Below are 16,720 nucleotides of genomic sequence, written 5' to 3'. Positions count from 1 at the left end.
AAAAAAAAAAAAAAAAAAAAAAAGAAAATCCCAGAGGGGTGCACGCAAGTCTGCTCAGGCAGTTAACATGTGGAAACACCCAGTACCTGCTTGCTCTGTGCTAAGCTCCGAGGCCGGTACCAGGACTGGAGGCCAAGCAGAGTCTGCCACTGCCTCTGAGGAGCATTTCTTTAGAGGGGAGACAGATAGGAGTACTAGTCCTATCTATATAGAGGGGCATGTCAAGATGAGGTGAGTCTGGGGCTCTAGGAGGACAGATGAAACTAGAAGATTCCACAACATTTCTGGGAGAAAGTGATTCCTTAGATGAATTGTGAAAGACAACAAGCTATTGGCTGAGTGCAGTGGCTCATGTCTGTCATCCCAGCACCTTTGGGAGGCCAAGACCAGCCTAGGCAATATAGCAATACCTCGTCTCTACAAAAATAAAAAAAATTAGTCGGCATGGTGGCACGGACCTGAAGTCTGTAATACTTGAGAGGCTGAAGTGGAAGGATCACCTGAGCCCAGGAAGTCAAGGCCACAGGGAGCCATGACTGTGCCATTGCACTCTAGCCTGGGTGACAAAAAAAGGCAAGAATGACCAAGAGTTCTAGCCAGAGGGAAGAGAAAACGCCAAAGCATGGTGGTGAGAAAGAACCCGATGTGTTTAGTACAGTCAGGAGAAAGGGAGGGGGGTAGAGGCAATGAGGCTGGAGGGGGGACGGAGGCCATATGCGAAGGCCCTCATGTGGGAAGCTAAGGAGTTCCGACTTTACTCATAAGGCAATGGGGGGTTGAGCATGGAGAGAGATAGGACTACACTGGTGCTGAGAAAGGCTACTCTGGAATTGAGACCTAGATGGCCTGGATGTATGCATGCCGATCTGACTTAAACCAGACTTTCTAACTGGCCAGGTTTCTTTCTTCTTTTTTTTTTTGAGTTGGAGCCTCACTCCGTTGCCCAGACACTGCAGCCTTGACCTGCTGGGCTCCGGTGATCCTTCCGCTTCAGTCTTCCTAGTAGTCAGAATTACAGGCACACGCTAACACCTGGCTAGTTTTTTATTTATTTTAGAGACGAGGTCTCGCCAAGTTGCCCAGGCAGGTCTCGAACCCGCGGGCTCAGGCAATCCATTCACCTCGGCCTCCCAAAGTGCTGGGATTACAGGCTGAGCCACTGAGCCTGGCCGGCCAGGTTTCTTTCATTCTCAATTGCTAAGGACAACCTGGATTTTTCCTGGATTTATCAGTCTCTCCTCTGCCTATAATCTCTGTGCATCTCTCTCCACCCCACCTTCCCCAGCATATCTTGCTCTGCAAATCCGGAAATAGTGTGGGGTCACAGTGACCAGGGGGAGGCTGTGGCAACAGGCTAGGTAAGGACAGTAAGGCCTGACCTAGTTTGTAGCTGTGAAAATGCAGGGGTTTACAAGGAATGCGCGACAGCTCATGATAACAGCGTGGATGACTGGAACTGGCCAGCCCCATCTCACTCATCTGACTTGGCTGAGTATACAGTGGTGCCTCATCTACTGAAGGTTGGGTCAGTGGCCCTATTCAATATCCACGAGGTTTCCTCAGTTCTTAAAGAAGGTTGGCCAGAGTTTACAGAGTGACTAGAAAGAGGATATATTTCAGGGAACCTATGAATAAAAAAGAAGTGGCCCGGCGCCTGTACACCTGTAATCCCAGCACCTTTAAGAGGCCAAGGTGGGGGAATTGCTTGAGCCAGGAGTTCAAGAGCAACATAGTAAGACCTCATCTCTACAAAAAATTAAAAAATTAGCCAGGCTTAGTGATGCGCACCTGTAATCCCAGCTACTCGGAAGCTGATATGGAAGGATTGCCTGAGCCAAGGAGGTTGAGGCTGCAGAATTTGTGATCATATCACTGCACTCTAGCCTGGGGACAGAGTGACTGATTAAAAAAAGAAAAAAAAGCCTTGGTCAAAAAGCCCCTCAACATTCAATGATAGTTTGTCGAAGAAAAAAAAAGCCCCTCAAGCCACCTGTTAAAACTCTGTTGTAGCAGAGCTACCTCTCAGAGGAGAAAGCAAGTCAGCCTCGGTGTAAGTCACTTACCCTCCCTGAGTGGCAGCTGGCTTCCTATAAAATGGAGCTGGAGCTAAAAGTCTTTGTCTCGTGGGGCTGCCCCAGGGCTCCCAGGAGAGAATGTATGTGAGGGGCCTCACACCTTTGGAAGAAGCACATCCCTCTTCCCCACACTGCCTACAAGTCAAAGGCTTTGGTCTTACCTGTGTTGTCTTTCACCTCATACACATTGCACTCCTGGAGGTCAATAGTGGGAGATATGGGATAGAAGGTCTCAAGAACGTGATCCTTAGTGGCTTCGACCTCCTCTCTGGAGGCAATGGGGGGCAGAGGATCCTTGGCACTCAGTCGGGCTCCACCAGAACCACGGACCTGAAGGAGAATAGACTCTAAAAAGGGAGAACCATGGTTAGTCTAGCTGGGTCTAAAGGCTTTCTCAAGTCAGCCAAGTCTACAGCCTTCATCCTCCCGTGCACCTCATTCCTTATAGCTTTTTCTAAACGATCAGCTGAATCACAGAACATACAACTGAGTCAGGAAGTTGAGCCTGGGATCTCTCAGGGGATGAGCCAATGCACTCTTCTTCCTGTGCTTCCATCCCAATGAACTCTGAGGGCGGATGGTCTCTGGGGGTTCAGGTCTGCCCTATGCAGCTCTTCCTGCTCCAGCCTGAGACACGGAAATGAGTTACTACTCCCTGCTCTCAAAGAGCTCAACGGCTAGTAAAGTTCATATAGAAAGGATAGAGCACATCCAGAAGGAAGCCTGGGAAGTTTCCTGAAAGAAGCAAGACCTTAAAAGCACATTCTGAAGGACGGATGAGAGTAGGGCTTCTCAATCTCAGCACTATTTAATACTTTCGGAACCAGCCTATCCTTTGGTGAGGGGGCTGTCCTGTGCCCTGTGGGGTATTTAGCAGCATTCCTGGCTTTTACCTGCTAGATGCCACTAGAATTCCCTCCCCATTCCATCCCTCCAGACCAATCAATGTCCTAATAATATGAAATGTCTCTTACGGGGTAAACTGTCTCTAGTTAAAAACCACTGGGTACGAGCTTTTCAGGCAAATGGAGGGGGGATCATTCTAGTTAAAAAAGGATAACACATGCAAAATCATAGGTGTGTGCAGCTCTGTGGCAGAGTTCAGAGAAATACATCCAGATTTCCAGAGCAGGATATGCTAGGGAAGGTGGGATGGAGAGAAGTGTAGAGACTAGAGGCAGAGGAGAGACTGTTAAGCCCAGGAAAATGCCAGGTTGTCCTTAACAACTGAGAGTGAAAGAAACCTGGCCAGTTGGAAAGCCTGGCTTAAGTCAGGTCGACATACTTGCTCTTGGAGATAGCTGGTTTGAGGAAGACAAACGCGCATCTGACTAGCCAGCAAGCCAGCCCTGGTGAACATGAGCAGATGCCTTCTCAGAGGTTCCCACGGGAGGCCACATGCTAACCCCAGGCAAAATGTGCTTGGAAAAACTCTTTGAGAATGGCCTCCTGAGGAGTCTCCATGGAGGCAGATCTTCTTCTGAAGGTGCTTGGATCTCTAGAAATAGTCAACTCACAGTGTGGAGGTAATGGATCAAAGCTGGTTTTCTTTTTTTTGAGGAGTCGTCTCACTCTGATACCCAGGTTGGAGTGCAGTGGCACGCTTATGGCCATTGCAGCCTTGACCTGCTGGGCTCAGGCAATCCTTCCACCTCAACCTTCCAAGTAGCCAGAACCACAGGTGTGCACTACCATTCCCAGCTTATTTATTTATTTATTTATTGTAGAGACAAGGTCTCACCAAGTTGCCCAGGCTGGTCTCAAACCCCTGGACTCAGGCAATCCTCTTGCCTCCACCTCCCAAAGTGCTGGGATTACAGGTGTGAGTCACCGCACCTGGCAAAGCTGGTTTTCTTATACGTCTACAAACTGGTTTAGTCAAAACAGCACCATCATTTAATTAGCATGTGGCCTCCCTTACTGTAAAAAGGGTATACTATATCTGGGAACAGATAGGTTCTGGTCTGTTGTTACAATATATCAGACTCACACTTCAAGAAGAGTTTTCTCAAGTACTTCCTGTTTCCTCACTTATAATCTGCAAGGAAAACAAATGCGCCCGGACCTCTCCTAACCTTGGGTTTTAGATTCTCCCCACAGACCACTCTAGTGTGGTTTCTAATTCAATTCCCTCCACATCCCTCCTTCAGTGACAGCTCCAAATGGGGCAGTTTAATTAGAGGCAATACTTGATGATAGGCCAACAAGTACTCCTCTATTCATGAGGTTCACTAATTTCCTTCGTGGTGCCAACACTTCGTGGTGCAAAGCTGACTCCTTGCCAGAAAGCCCATACACTCAGGGGCCGGCTGGAGACCTGACCAAGCAGAGGACCTGAAATTCCAAAGCATCCCATGGCTGGTTCCCTGCTCCAGGATTCCACCAGTAAGGACACCTGTGTTCTCTGAACACCCCTGCTTGAAATATTCACCTGTCCCTTCAGTCAGCACCTACTGAGGGCCATGAACTGCTAGACACTGTGGGCAAGATGAGTGAGACATGGTCCTTGCCATCGGGAGCTCAGTGTCGTTATTAGATACTGTCAATATAGTGTAATCTGTGCTAGGACAGCAGAAGGAGCAGAAGGAGAACAGCTCTGGAGTCACAGAGCCTGGAATCACAGAGGAGGGGGGCTTGAGTGGAGTCTTGCAGATGAGCAGAATTTGGTTAAGTGAAGAAAGTGGAAAAGAGCAGTCTAGTCAGAATGCACAGCATGTGCCAAGACACAAGGGTGTGAAAGCTTGATGACAAAAAGCTACAAGTGGCAATTTAGGGATGGGCAGGGGCAGGGCAACAGAGCAGGAGACAAGACGGGAAAGACTAGGTGGAGGCCAAATCATGAGGGCCTGGCATCCCATGATTAATAGGTTTGTGTTCCTGGGAGACAGTGAAGGATTTGAAACGGTGAAAGATTTGAAACAGAGCAGAGACATAGAAAGACTTGTACTTTAGAAAGATCACTCTAGCGGCTATCCACCCTAGGATTTAGAAGTAGGAATGGGGTAAGGAGACGGTCATAATAGAATAAGGGCTTTGTAAGGGCAGAGTCTCTGTGTGCTTTATGAAGTCCTTATCTTTAGTGTTTAGGCACTTCCAAGCAGATCCTAGGTGCTCAACAGATGTGGCTGACTGTTAATGGTTGAATTAACAGTCTTAGAAGTGATTAAAACAAAAAAGCCTGGGCTATGGTTGGTGATACCGAGGGTGTGTCTGAGCCTACAAAATTACACCACAAAAGACAGAGTGAGGATAAGTATTTGGGGGAAGAGAGATGTGAGCTGGGGGTGGAGCTAAGAGTAGAAAGACAAAAAAGCAAACCAAGGCTTTCTGTTGTACAAGATGACTAACCTCGATTCCAGGAGGCAGATAATGTGTAGTTTTTGGCACACATCCGCCTGGCCAGAGATGGATGCTTGAGAATCTGGGATTTACACAGTTGTATCAGACTGTCCACAATGACTGGGCTTGGAGAAAAAAAGAGACATTTAGGGACTTAAAGCAACAGGTTGACTCCAAGATCCCTTAGTTGGAAATCTTACATACTTGGAGGAACTTACCAGTAGGTCTCTCTCTTGGGGATGTCCTCAGTGGAGTGCCAGAGACGGGCATGAGAGATCACGTTCAGAACGCGCTCATCTTGGTTCTCTATGTGGGTCCTTGGATCATCAACAAGGCTGAGTACTTTTTCAGGAAGGCCTTCTATTAACTTGGCCTTGGTAAGCCAGAGGGCCTGCTTTTCACCTTTAGGGTAATGAGCCACAAAAAAAAAAAAAAAGAAAAAGAAGACGATTCAGATGCTCACACCTGCAGCACCTTGGGGAAAAGGCTGCCTCAAGAGAAAGTGAATTTGTTCTGTGACACCTGAGCGGACAGAATCAAAAGTGAAAAGCAGAAGCTAGGAAAGCCAGATTTCAACCCAACTTTAGGAATGACCATCCACTTCAGGATAGTTAACAGGTACCTGAGGTAGTAAGCACCGGCCAGAAAAGGAATTTAAACAGTAAGAGAGACAGCTGAGGTCATTAGGCTGGATCCTGCAGCCAGTGGATTGATCCTCAGCTGTGGGACTATGATGGATAGATCCTTTCTATCAACCTACACCCCAACCCAGACTAGAAAAGTCCGTGTCTATCTAATATATTTCATTTACTAGGTATGGGCCAGAAATAAACCCATGCTGCCTTATCAAGGGGAAGCAGATTTTGGAAATAATGGGAATGACTTCCGGATCTTCATGAACACCCTAAGGAGCTGAGTTTGGGATCACCTACACAGATAATTTTTCACATCTCACCTAACCCTAAGATTCTATAATGAGCATGGAGCAGTCCTGTGAAATGTATCGCTGTATTTATAAAAGGGTTATATTGTGGATGCTCTATTTACTACACAGGATGCTCTCTGAGATGTTCTAATCTTCTCAGGCCTTAGTGCAGAAAGGTAGGGCTTTTCCTGGTCAGTACTGTTTTATTCTTATAGACATAGTTAACTGCACAACTGAAAATATATTTCTCTATAACAGGGGTAAACAAACATTTCCTTAAAGGGCCAATAGTAAATATTTCCAGCAGACTGTCACAACTACTCAACCCTGCCATTGAAGCATGAAAGCAGCGAAAAACAATAATTAACAAGTGTGCATGGTTTGTTCCAACAAAACTTTATTTACAAAAACAGGCAACTGGCCTGGTTAGCTGACCCCAGCTCTGTATCATCTCTAGACTGCCAACATGCTCGGAGCCAAGTTTGGGGCTTCCCTTTAGCAAGTAGAACTCACAGAATGGATTTTTTTGTATTCACTTCATTTTTATTTTCCCTTTGTACTGATTCCCTCTTCTATTTTTAAATTTAATCTGTAGTGTTATAAATAAGCTGCCCAAAACACTTTTCAGGAAAAGATGGTATACAAGTAAACTACATTCAATTTAAGCTGAGTCTTTAAACATGTGGGAACTTTGGCTACTCTCAGTGGGATGGGCTGTGGTGCTAGGCAAAACCTCCCTAGCTTCACTTTCCCCAAATCTGGCTTCCCTAAGGGTACCCAAGTTCTGGATCAAGTAAACATACCAGTCCTCTGTCCTCAGATGAAAGTTAACACTGTATTCTTTTCAGTGATCGTGACCACGAGTTGATAGAGGGCTGGTGACTGCTTTGGTTGGCAGGCTACCCACCCCAGCTAGAAAACCTAGTCCTGACACAGCCACTGTTCCTTACACTAGAAGATGGATAAAATATTAAGATTTTATGGCTCACTCACATATAAATAATAAGTAATTATTAGGGTTGCCATTTACTGAATGTCACCATCTACCCTGTGCTAGGAGTTCTACCTACAAGTTAGATGGGATTTTATAAATGAAGGATGCAACTCAGAGTAAGGAATTTGCTTCAAGTCACATACCTTGTGATGGGGCTAGGAGAAGAATCTAAGTCTATTTACCCTAAAGACCATAATCTCTCCATTACTCCAATTGGCTTCTCTAATCCTGTATCTTTTTTTTTTTTTTGAGTCGTAGTCTCACTCTGTCACTCAGGTTGAAGTGCAGTGCATACTCACAGCCTCTTTAGCCTCAACCTCCTAGGCTCAGGGAATCCTTCCACCTCAGCCTTCCAAGTAGCTGGAACTACAGGTGCATGCCACCACACCTGGCTGATTTTTTGATTTATTGTAGAGATGAGGTCTCACCAAGTTGCCCACACTGTTCGCAAGTCCTTGGACTCAAGTAATCCTCTCTCCTCAGCCTCCCAAAGTGCTGGGATTACAGGCGTGAGCTACCACGCCTGGCTCTAGCCCTATATCTTGCAGAGTTTTATTATAGACTTTACAGAACCTGTGAGTGGCAAAAGTGTATGATATAAGATACATTTTCAGCCTAGTCAAATAAGTTCTAAAATACTGCTAATGCATTCACCCAGTTGGTATTTTGATACCAGGGTCATTCAAGAGTGCCAAGTCTTGAGAGATTCCTCACAGCACCCTAGGAGGGCACTGGAAGTGTTCAAAGGTTGGAAAATCAGCTTTCAGGAATGGAACTGAACAGCTTAAAAGGCTGGCCAGTTGCTTTAAGATTTTTTTCAAACCTAGGATTTATTCTTTGGCTTAGTCCCCAAATTCTGCCAGGTCCCTTTTTTTCCTAACTACTCCTTAGAAAATACTATTCTCACTCAACTTGACCATTTGTTTTCAGGACCTGCCCTATCCCCATCCTGATTTGGGTGGGGAAGGAAGATAGAAAAAGGAGAAAAAGGACTCTCAATAAACAAGCCTCCCAATAAACTCTGTAAAATAATTCCTGGCACTGCTCTAGACAGACAGACTGGTTTGGCAAAATCATTCTGATCTGTTCTTAGTGAGAGTGACAGAAGAGTGGAAGTGGGCTTTAGTGGTTACAGGACTGGAGACTAAACACACTTTCTGCTCTTTCCGCTATGAACTCCCTCCATCTATTTCTTCAATGTAGTTAATCTCCCAGATGTCAGGGCTGGAAAGGTCAATGTGGACTGCCTGGTCAAAATCACTCATTTCACAGAAATGGAGGCTCAGGAGGATCAGCCACTTGCCCAGAGTCACACAGAGAGTGACAGCCCGGGCTAGGCCTGCAAACCAGGTCTTTTCACGTTGGCACGCAAACTCTCTTTTCACTCCCTCACACCAAGCACAGCTCTTTACATCCCACTTAATCAGAAGATGGGCGTCACTCTGGCTCCATTTCGCAGAGGGAGAAACTCAGACCCACTAGGGTTTCAATGTCTTGCCCAAAGTCACAGAGGGTTGGGGTCCGTGCTGGGCAGAGGAACAAGGGCCTCACCCTCGAGAAGGCGGCAACGCTGGTGGAAGATGTAGCAGACCTGGTCTCTGTACAGCGAGTGCTCGTGAAGCGGGGGCGACCGGTAGAATTTCGGGTGCCTCCAGCCGGGGTCCCAGGGCGGGAAGACCGGCCGCGCCAGCCCGGGCATGAAGTGCATCTTCCCGGCATAGGTGATGGGTTCCAGTCCAGGGATCTCGTACACCCTGTCCAGGGGAGGAGGCTCGGGCTTCCGCGTGGAGCGCACGCCCCACTCGTACGCCCCGCGTCTCGGAGCCCCGCAGCCCCCAAGGCCAAGCCTACCAGAGCCAGCCAGAGCCCGCCTAGCGGGCCCCGACTGCAACGCCATACCGTTCTGGTCTCCTCAAGACTCCTACCTGGACGCCACCATCTTACCACGCGCAAAGCCTGCTGGGAACGAAAGGGGCTGAACGCCAAAGCTCGTTTTGTGAATGGCAGCCGCTCTAGCCAATCACGAGCAAGTACAGCGGTATTGCCCCGCCCCGCAAGTCTTTCTCGTTTTCTTATGGGTGGGTCCACTAAACGCGCCCCGCCTCCTGAGGGGCGGATCCTGGAGAATCCTCACGTGAGAGGAAGCGCAGGAGTGTAGGTGAGTGGTCGTGGCGGGGGTCTGAGGCGGGACGAGAAGAGCGCGGGACTTCAAACCTGGACTTGGAACTAGCTTGACCGCATACGAGCGGTTGGGTTTGGGGGTACAAGACCTCCCTCTCTGAGCCCCAGCATCCCTCGTTGTAAAAATAGGGATAGAAATGCCTAAGCTGGCGCACCGGCCCAGTGCCCGGCACGCAGTGGTTGGGTGCTCAGCAAAGTCCCCTCTGCTCTGCACCCACTTCTCAGGGGCGGGCGCTTCTACCGCCTTCCTTCCCCTTTCCCTGAGAGTGTCCCTGTTCCCACGCCAGCCCCGCATCCGACTGCTTACAGCGCACGCCTCTTCCACAGCGCCGGAAACAAGCTACTTTCCTCCCTTTCCCTCGGGATTTCCCTTTTCGCCTCCTAGAAGCAAAGCCAGGGCGACGGAGCTGTTCCTTTGCTCCTTGCTCGACACCTACACCGGTTGGCATTGGCAAACAAAACAGATGGGAGATGGAGAGGTTACCTTTTAGTGGGCGATACCGACAGAACGCAGGTAAACAACGTAAACAAGTCAGTTGCAGCACACACACTCACTTCACGTCCCTTTTCCCTAGTTGTTTTTCTCTTTAGCGTTTAACACCGTCGTACCATCTGCTTTCCATTTTGATCTTGATGAATGACTGTTTCTCCCACTAGGATGTGAGCTCCGTAAGTGCAGCGTTTCTGTTTCTTCCCTGCGGTATCCCCTGCCCCGAGAATAGTGCCCGGCACTTAGTAAATATACGTTTAGTGAATGAATATGTAATAGAAACATAGAGAGTGCTTGATAGAGAGCAAGAAAGGGGAGCTTCAGGGAAGGCTTCTGAGAGGGGGGACCTTTAAAGCAAGGCCCGCAGCGTGGGCAGACTTACCCAGGCTGGGGTGACAATATGTATCAAGGCCTGGATTAAAGATGGTGCCTCTTAGGCTGAAGAGAGACTGAGAGGAGGCATGAACCAGCTCTTTAAAATTCATGACTGAAGAGGTCAAGACCAGCCTGGGCAACATAGCAAGACCTCGTCTCTACAAAAAAAATCAAAAAATTAGCCAGGATGGTGTGCACCTATAGTCCTGGCTACTTGGGTGGCTGAGGCTAAAGAATTGCCTGAGTCCAGGAGTTGGAAGCTGTGGTGATCCATGATTGTGCCACTGCACTCCGACCTGGGCAACAGAGTGAGACCATGGCTCGGGAAAAAAAACAAACAAACTCATGACTGACATGGCCAACTTCTCCACCGGTTTCTAAAAGAGCAGAGAGAGATTATTAAAACATGAAGAAGGTAAATTTAAGGTAAAGACTGATAGACTAACCCTCACGATGTATAGCACTTTATAGGTAAGTAGCCGGAACTACAGACGCACACCACCCTGGCTAATTTTTTTTTTTTTTTGTAGAGACAAGGTCTTGCTATATTGCCCAGGCTGGTCTTGAACTCTTCAGTCATGAATTTTAAAGAGCTGGTTCATGCCTCCTCTCAGTCTCTATCTTTTCTTTTTTTTACTTATTTCACATTAGCCCATAAATTAAGGACTAAGAAATCAGCATAAAGAGGGGACCAGACCTCATTCACTTGTAATACATACCTGGTACATAGCATGCAATAAACATGGACTGGATTGATGTAATACCATGCTAGGCTGTGAGGGTCTTTGCAGATAGAGACCATGACCTGTTTACTTCTGTTGTATCCCAGCACCTAAGACTGTGCCTGGCTCTCAGACCTTGTTTGTAAGCTGAATGAGCAGTCCCTGGGAACCTTTCATATGCCACGCTGTGCTTGGTGATAGAATACAGAAAGAATAAGATACTATCTTTGACTTCAAGGGGATCCCAGCCTGCTAAACCTTTGTGAATTTATACAGCTCATGAACAGAAAAGCCAAGTTTTCTGAAGCCAAAGTCTATCTGTCTGTCTTTTTTTTTTTTTTGATTTTTTGTTTTTGAGCTGTGGTCTCACTCTGTCACCCAGGCTGGAGTGCAGTGGCACAATCCCAGCTCAACACAATGTCAGCCTCCTGGGTTCAGATGATTGAAGTTTCTGCCTCAGCCTCCCAAGTAACTGGGACTACAGGTGTACACCATCACACCTGGCTATTGGGCTTTTTTTTTGTAAAGACAAGGTCTAGCTATGTTGCCCAGGCTGGTTACAAACTCCTGGCTGAAGCAATCCTCCCACCTCAGCCTCTAAAAGTGCTGAGATGATAGGCATAAGCCACCGTACCTGGTCCCATTTCGTCTATTAAAGAAGGATTCATTTTACACAGAGGTACTGCCCTTCTCAAACCAGTAAGAGATAGTAAGTGGTAAGAGGTTTTAGACAAGGTCTGATCAGGAAAAGCTTTGGTCACCAAGCAAGGAGATTGGATTCTGTCCAGTAGTCAACAGGGAACTGCTAACACTTACTAAGCAGGGGACTGGTTGCAAGAGCAGTGATGGATGGTGTAGGGAGAGACTGAAAGCACATCCTTTGGGACCACAGGAAGCTCCAGTATAACCACTGTAAATGGGGGTGGGAATCAGGAAAAGTGGAAAATATCTTAAAGTTACAGACTCCTGGAGAGTAATTGGGAACACAGAAATGGGACTTGCCTCTCCCCTGGCAGACTTGGTAGTTTGCTTCTCTGCCTCCCACAGACTTGGCCCACACCTAGATACTAGCACTTGATGCACAAATGAAATTTGTGCCGTCAGGAGGCCTTGGGGTACCCATAAAATTTAATGACAGTTGGCAGGTAGTGCTCCTGCTTGGTGCCTGCTCAGAATGGGCATTGGGAATTGGAGATGATGACTCCCCTCCCCTGGCCTATGGAAGCTAGAAGCTCAGTGAGAAAGACCACCAACCTGGAGGCAGAGGAGACCCTGGCATGCATACTGGGCTTGCCACTTTTGGCTTCCTTACCTTGGTCTCAGTTTTCTCCTAGGTAGAATGAGTAAGAGCATGGTCTACCTACATGTGACTGTTGGGAGGATTTATTTATATATTCATTCATTCATTTGGAGTCTCATTTTCACCCAGGCTGGAGTGCAGTGGCACGCTCACAGCCACCATAGCCTCAACCTCATGGGCTCAGGCAATCCTTCTACCTCTGCCTTCCAAGTTGCTAGAATCATAGATGTGTGCCTCCACAGTCAACTAATTTTTTGATTGACTGTAGAGATGAGGTCTCACCAAGTTACCCAGGCTGCTCTCCAGCCCCCTGGTCTCAGGCAGTCCTTTCAATCTTTGCCTCCCAAAGTTCTGGGATTACACGCATAAGCCACCATACCCAGCCTTATTTATTTATTTATTATTTTTATTTTTTTAAGTTGTCCCACTCCATCACCCAGGCTGGAGTGCAGTGGCACACTCACGGCTACCCCAGCATTGACCTGCTGGGATCCAGCGATCCTTCCACCTCAGCCTTCCAAGTAGCTGAAACTACAGGTATGTGCTACCATGCCCAGCTCATTTTTGATTGATTGTAGAGACGAGGTCTCGCCAAGTTGCCCGGGCTGGTCTCAAACCCGTGGGCTCAGGCAATCCACTTGCCTCAGCCTCCCAAAGTGCTGGGATACAGGCTGAGCCACCAAGCCCAGCCTATTTATTTTTGAGACAGGGTTTCACTCTGTCACCCAAGCTGGAGTGCGGTGGCATAATCATGGCTCATTGCAGCCTCAGCCTCCTAAGTAGCTGATACTACAGGCACACACCACCATGCCCAGCTAGTTTTTCTATATTTTGTAGAGGCCAGGTCTTGCTTTGTTACCCAGGCTGGTCTCGAACTCCTAGGCTCAAGCAGTCCTCCCGCCTCAGCCTCCCAAAGTGCTGGGATTACAGACCTGGCCAGGATTAAATGAGACCCTGCAGAGCACTTGGCATAGACCCTGGCCCAGTGGGTGGCACCTATTCTTTTAATGGTTATTATTTGTTTAATGGGTGCCTCTCCCACCAGGGCAGGAACTCCTCTGGCCAGGACAAGAGTCTCTCCATTCTGCACCCACCCTGAATGTTTGTGGCAGGAATGAATGGCAGGCAATAAAAGGCTGGGAGCTCTTAGCGGTAGTTGTATTTTAGAGGCATGATATTTACATAGAAGGATGCTCTGTGGCATCAGATATACCCTCAGCTCTGCTCTTAGTAGTGAGAGGGAGGAACCCCCTCTTTTACTTTGATTTGCCTGCGGAATTTTAAATGAATAGTTTACTTGCTGGTGAGATTTCCATATAAAGTATGGAGTTCTGCATGTAAGTATGGAGAACCCTGGTGAGTCCCAAACTGCCGTCATGGAAACATCTCAAAATAATTCCTAGCCCTTTAATTTTTCCTCGCTGATCTGATGTTCAGACTATGTTTACCTAATAGCCCTAAAATCAGGCTCCTCTCTTTCTTCCTTTCTTCTATATAACACATATTTTAAGACAATAACCACTATGCTATTTCAAGAGTGAAGGAAAGCAAAACTCTGCCCTCAAGGAGTTCAGTTTTAAAAAGAACACATGAACATGTAATTTCTGCATAGTGTGAATGCTGTGAGGTAGAGACTCATTCATTTGAAAAGTGTTTTTGAGGCCGGATGCAGTGGCTCATGCCTGTAATCCTAGCACTTTGGGAGGTTAAGGCGGTAGGGTTACTTGAGCCCAGGAGTTCGGGACCAGCCTGGGCAACAACATAGCAAGACCCTGTCTCTACAAAAAATTTTAAAATTAGCCAGACACGATTGTGCATGCTTTTAGTCCCAGCCACTAGGGAAGTAAAGGCAGGAAGATCACTTGAGCCCATGAGTTTGAGGCTGTGGTGAGCCATGATCGTGTCACTGCAAACCAGCCTGATGATAGAATGAGGCCCCAACTCAGAAAATAAAAATGTTTTGAGCGCCCGCAATGACCAGGGCTGGCCTAAGTGTGTGGTGTTCTCTGTGGAGCAGTGAGGCCAGGCAGCCTTCACCTGTACCTGTTTTTCCTTTACTCACCCTCCTTTGCTGTCTGACACCCTGCTCTTCATCTCTAGACTCTTTTCTAGATCTGTTTCATTAAACTCACAACTGGATTTTGCACTTGGTTGCCCATGGGCATGCGGCATACCTCAAGCTGAGTGTATCGTCCTTCCATCCTTCCCCTTCCCCTAAAACTCAGCATCTCTTGAGCCCACTGTCCACCTGAAGTCTAAGCCAGATCCAAGGGGCTGGATGTCCCTTCACCCCATCCCCCTTGTTCCTTCCCACCTAGTCAGTCTCTGTGTCCTGTTAACTCCTGGTTCAGCATTTCTCCAACTGACCCCTGCCTTCGTGTCCTGCCTGATGCTGCCCTGGTCCAGGCTCTCATCACATCTCACCGGGACCATAACAGTCTCCATATCCTGGTTCCTGTGATTGAAGAACTATGTATTCTAAAGCCAGATGTACCAGAATCAAAGTCCTAGTGCCACCATTTTAGGAACTATATGACCTTGGTTGAGTCATTACACTCTCTAGACCCCAATTTTTCTTTTATAAAATGTTGCAAAGATTGAATGAGATGCAACAGTTGGGTAGGTAACTTACCAGCAATGCTGAGTGAAAGAAGCCAGACAGGGAAGAATACATCAGTGTGATTCTATTAATATAAAGGTTAAAAACTGGGCAGAGTTGAATTGTAGAGGCTAGGATTGCAAGAAAAGGTGGCAAAACTAGGGAGAAAGGAAATAATTGTCACAAAAGTCGGGATGATGGTTACCTGGGGTAAGGGAGATTATGATCAGGAGGGGACACTTGGGTGGCTTCTGGGACGCTGGCAAGGTTCTTTTTACTTGACTGGTACCATTCCACAGGTGTTCTTCTATAGTATTTTCAATTTTAAAAGTAATTGTTGTAATTCGTTCAGTTGCATGTATTCATAATTCAATGAGCTTTCCTTTTTTTTTGTCACCCAGGCTAGCGTGCAGTGGTACAATCGTGGCTCACCACAGCCTTGACCTCCTGGGTTCAGGCGATCCTTCTGCCTCAGCCTCCGGAGTAGCTGGAACTACAGGTACATGCCACCATACCTGGCTATTTTTATTTTTATTTTTTTGTGGAGATGAGATCTCACTATGTTGCCTAGGTTGGTGTCAAACTCCTGGGCTCAAGTGATCCTCCCACCTTGGCCTCCCAAAGCACTGGGAATAGGTGGGAGCCGCCACACCCAGCCTTCATGAGCTTTTCTATGTAACGTGCTTAATATAGCACTCGGCACAGGAGACGATCAGGAGACCTTGGTTACCAGCTCTGATTATGTGTCAGGCTGTGCTTGGCAGTAGAATAGAGAAAGAATAAGACACTACCTTTGTCCATATGGGGTCCCATCCTGCTGAAACTCCCTGAAGGCACAGAGGGGAGCCTTGGGTGGCTCTGGCAAACTAGCAAGGTTCTTTTTACTTGACTGGTAGTTTCACAGGTGTTCTTTTATAATACTTTTAATTTTTTTTTCTTTTTTGAGTTGGCGTCTCACTCTGGTCACCCAGGCTGGAGGGCAGTGGCATGTTCCTAGCCACCGCAGCCTCAACCTACTGGGTTCAGGTGATCTTTCTGCCTCAGCTTTCCAAGTAGCTGGAACTACAGGCATGTGTCACCATGCCCAGCTAATTTTTGATTTATTGTAGAGATTAGGTCTCTCTAAGTTGCCCAGGCTGGTCTCAAACCTATGGGCTCAGGCAATCCTCTCATCTCGACCTCCCAAAGTGCTGGGATTCTAGGTGTGAGCCACCGCACCTGGCCGATGTTTAATTTTTTTTAAATAGTTTTGTAATTCATTCAGTTGTATGACTTCATCATTTTACTTCATCATGTAAACATTTTCAAATTCAGTGAGCTTGCTTTTTTTTTTTTTTGTCACCCAGGCTGGAGTGCAGTGGCACAATCATGGCTCACCACAGCTTCAACCTCCAGCGGTAGAGACAGGTTTCTGAAGCTAGAACCTTTCCCCTATTGAGGAAAGATTCCTTTCACCTAGAGGGACTGCCCTTCTTCCCCAGTGACAGTAGGTGCTAGGTGTCCCACCAGCCGGCAGAGTCCCTGGTTGATCCCTCCCTGTCCCAGGGCTTGCACAGGGCTTGGGGAGAGCGTGAAGAACAGGGGAGGCTACAGTGTGACTCCATGTCTTTCCTCTCCCAGGCTGGTAAGGGAGCCAGGCCTGGGCCCGCAGTTTCACAGAGCCTGGTCTGTTCTGGGAAGAACGCCCACTCGTCCCTCCCAGGCTGGTGGAGCCCCACTG

The 16,720-nt window shown here is 47.5% G+C and overlaps 1 protein-coding gene across 2 annotated transcripts in view; it reads right to left on the bottom strand.

Annotated features, from left to right (window-relative positions):
• Window positions 1-9,326, bottom strand: part of MRPL37 (mitochondrial ribosomal protein L37) — a 16,124-nt gene extending 6,798 nt beyond the window's left edge. For both annotated transcript variants that reach the window (XM_008074271.1, XM_021707098.1), the window contains exons 1-4: window positions 8,885-9,326; window positions 5,633-5,816; window positions 5,424-5,539; window positions 2,237-2,422 (exon numbers count right to left, since the gene is read on the bottom strand). In XM_008074271.1, coding sequence (XP_008072462.1) covers window positions 2,237-2,422; window positions 5,424-5,539; window positions 5,633-5,816; window positions 8,885-9,230 — 832 coding nt within the window. In that variant the 5' untranslated portion in view covers window positions 9,231-9,326. The remainder of the gene's footprint in view (window positions 1-2,236; window positions 2,423-5,423; window positions 5,540-5,632; window positions 5,817-8,884) is intronic.
• Window positions 9,327-16,720: the final 7,394 nt, after the last annotated feature.

The sequence above is a fragment of the Carlito syrichta genome, unplaced genomic scaffold (genome assembly GCF_000164805.1).
Source record: "Carlito syrichta isolate Samal-C Ts95f unplaced genomic scaffold, Tarsius_syrichta-2.0.1 Scaffold316384, whole genome shotgun sequence".
Classification (NCBI taxonomy): Eukaryota; Metazoa; Chordata; class Mammalia; order Primates; family Tarsiidae; genus Carlito; species Carlito syrichta.
The sequence above is the reverse complement of the archived record's forward strand: the minus strand, read 5'-3'. Positions and strand labels throughout refer to the sequence as shown.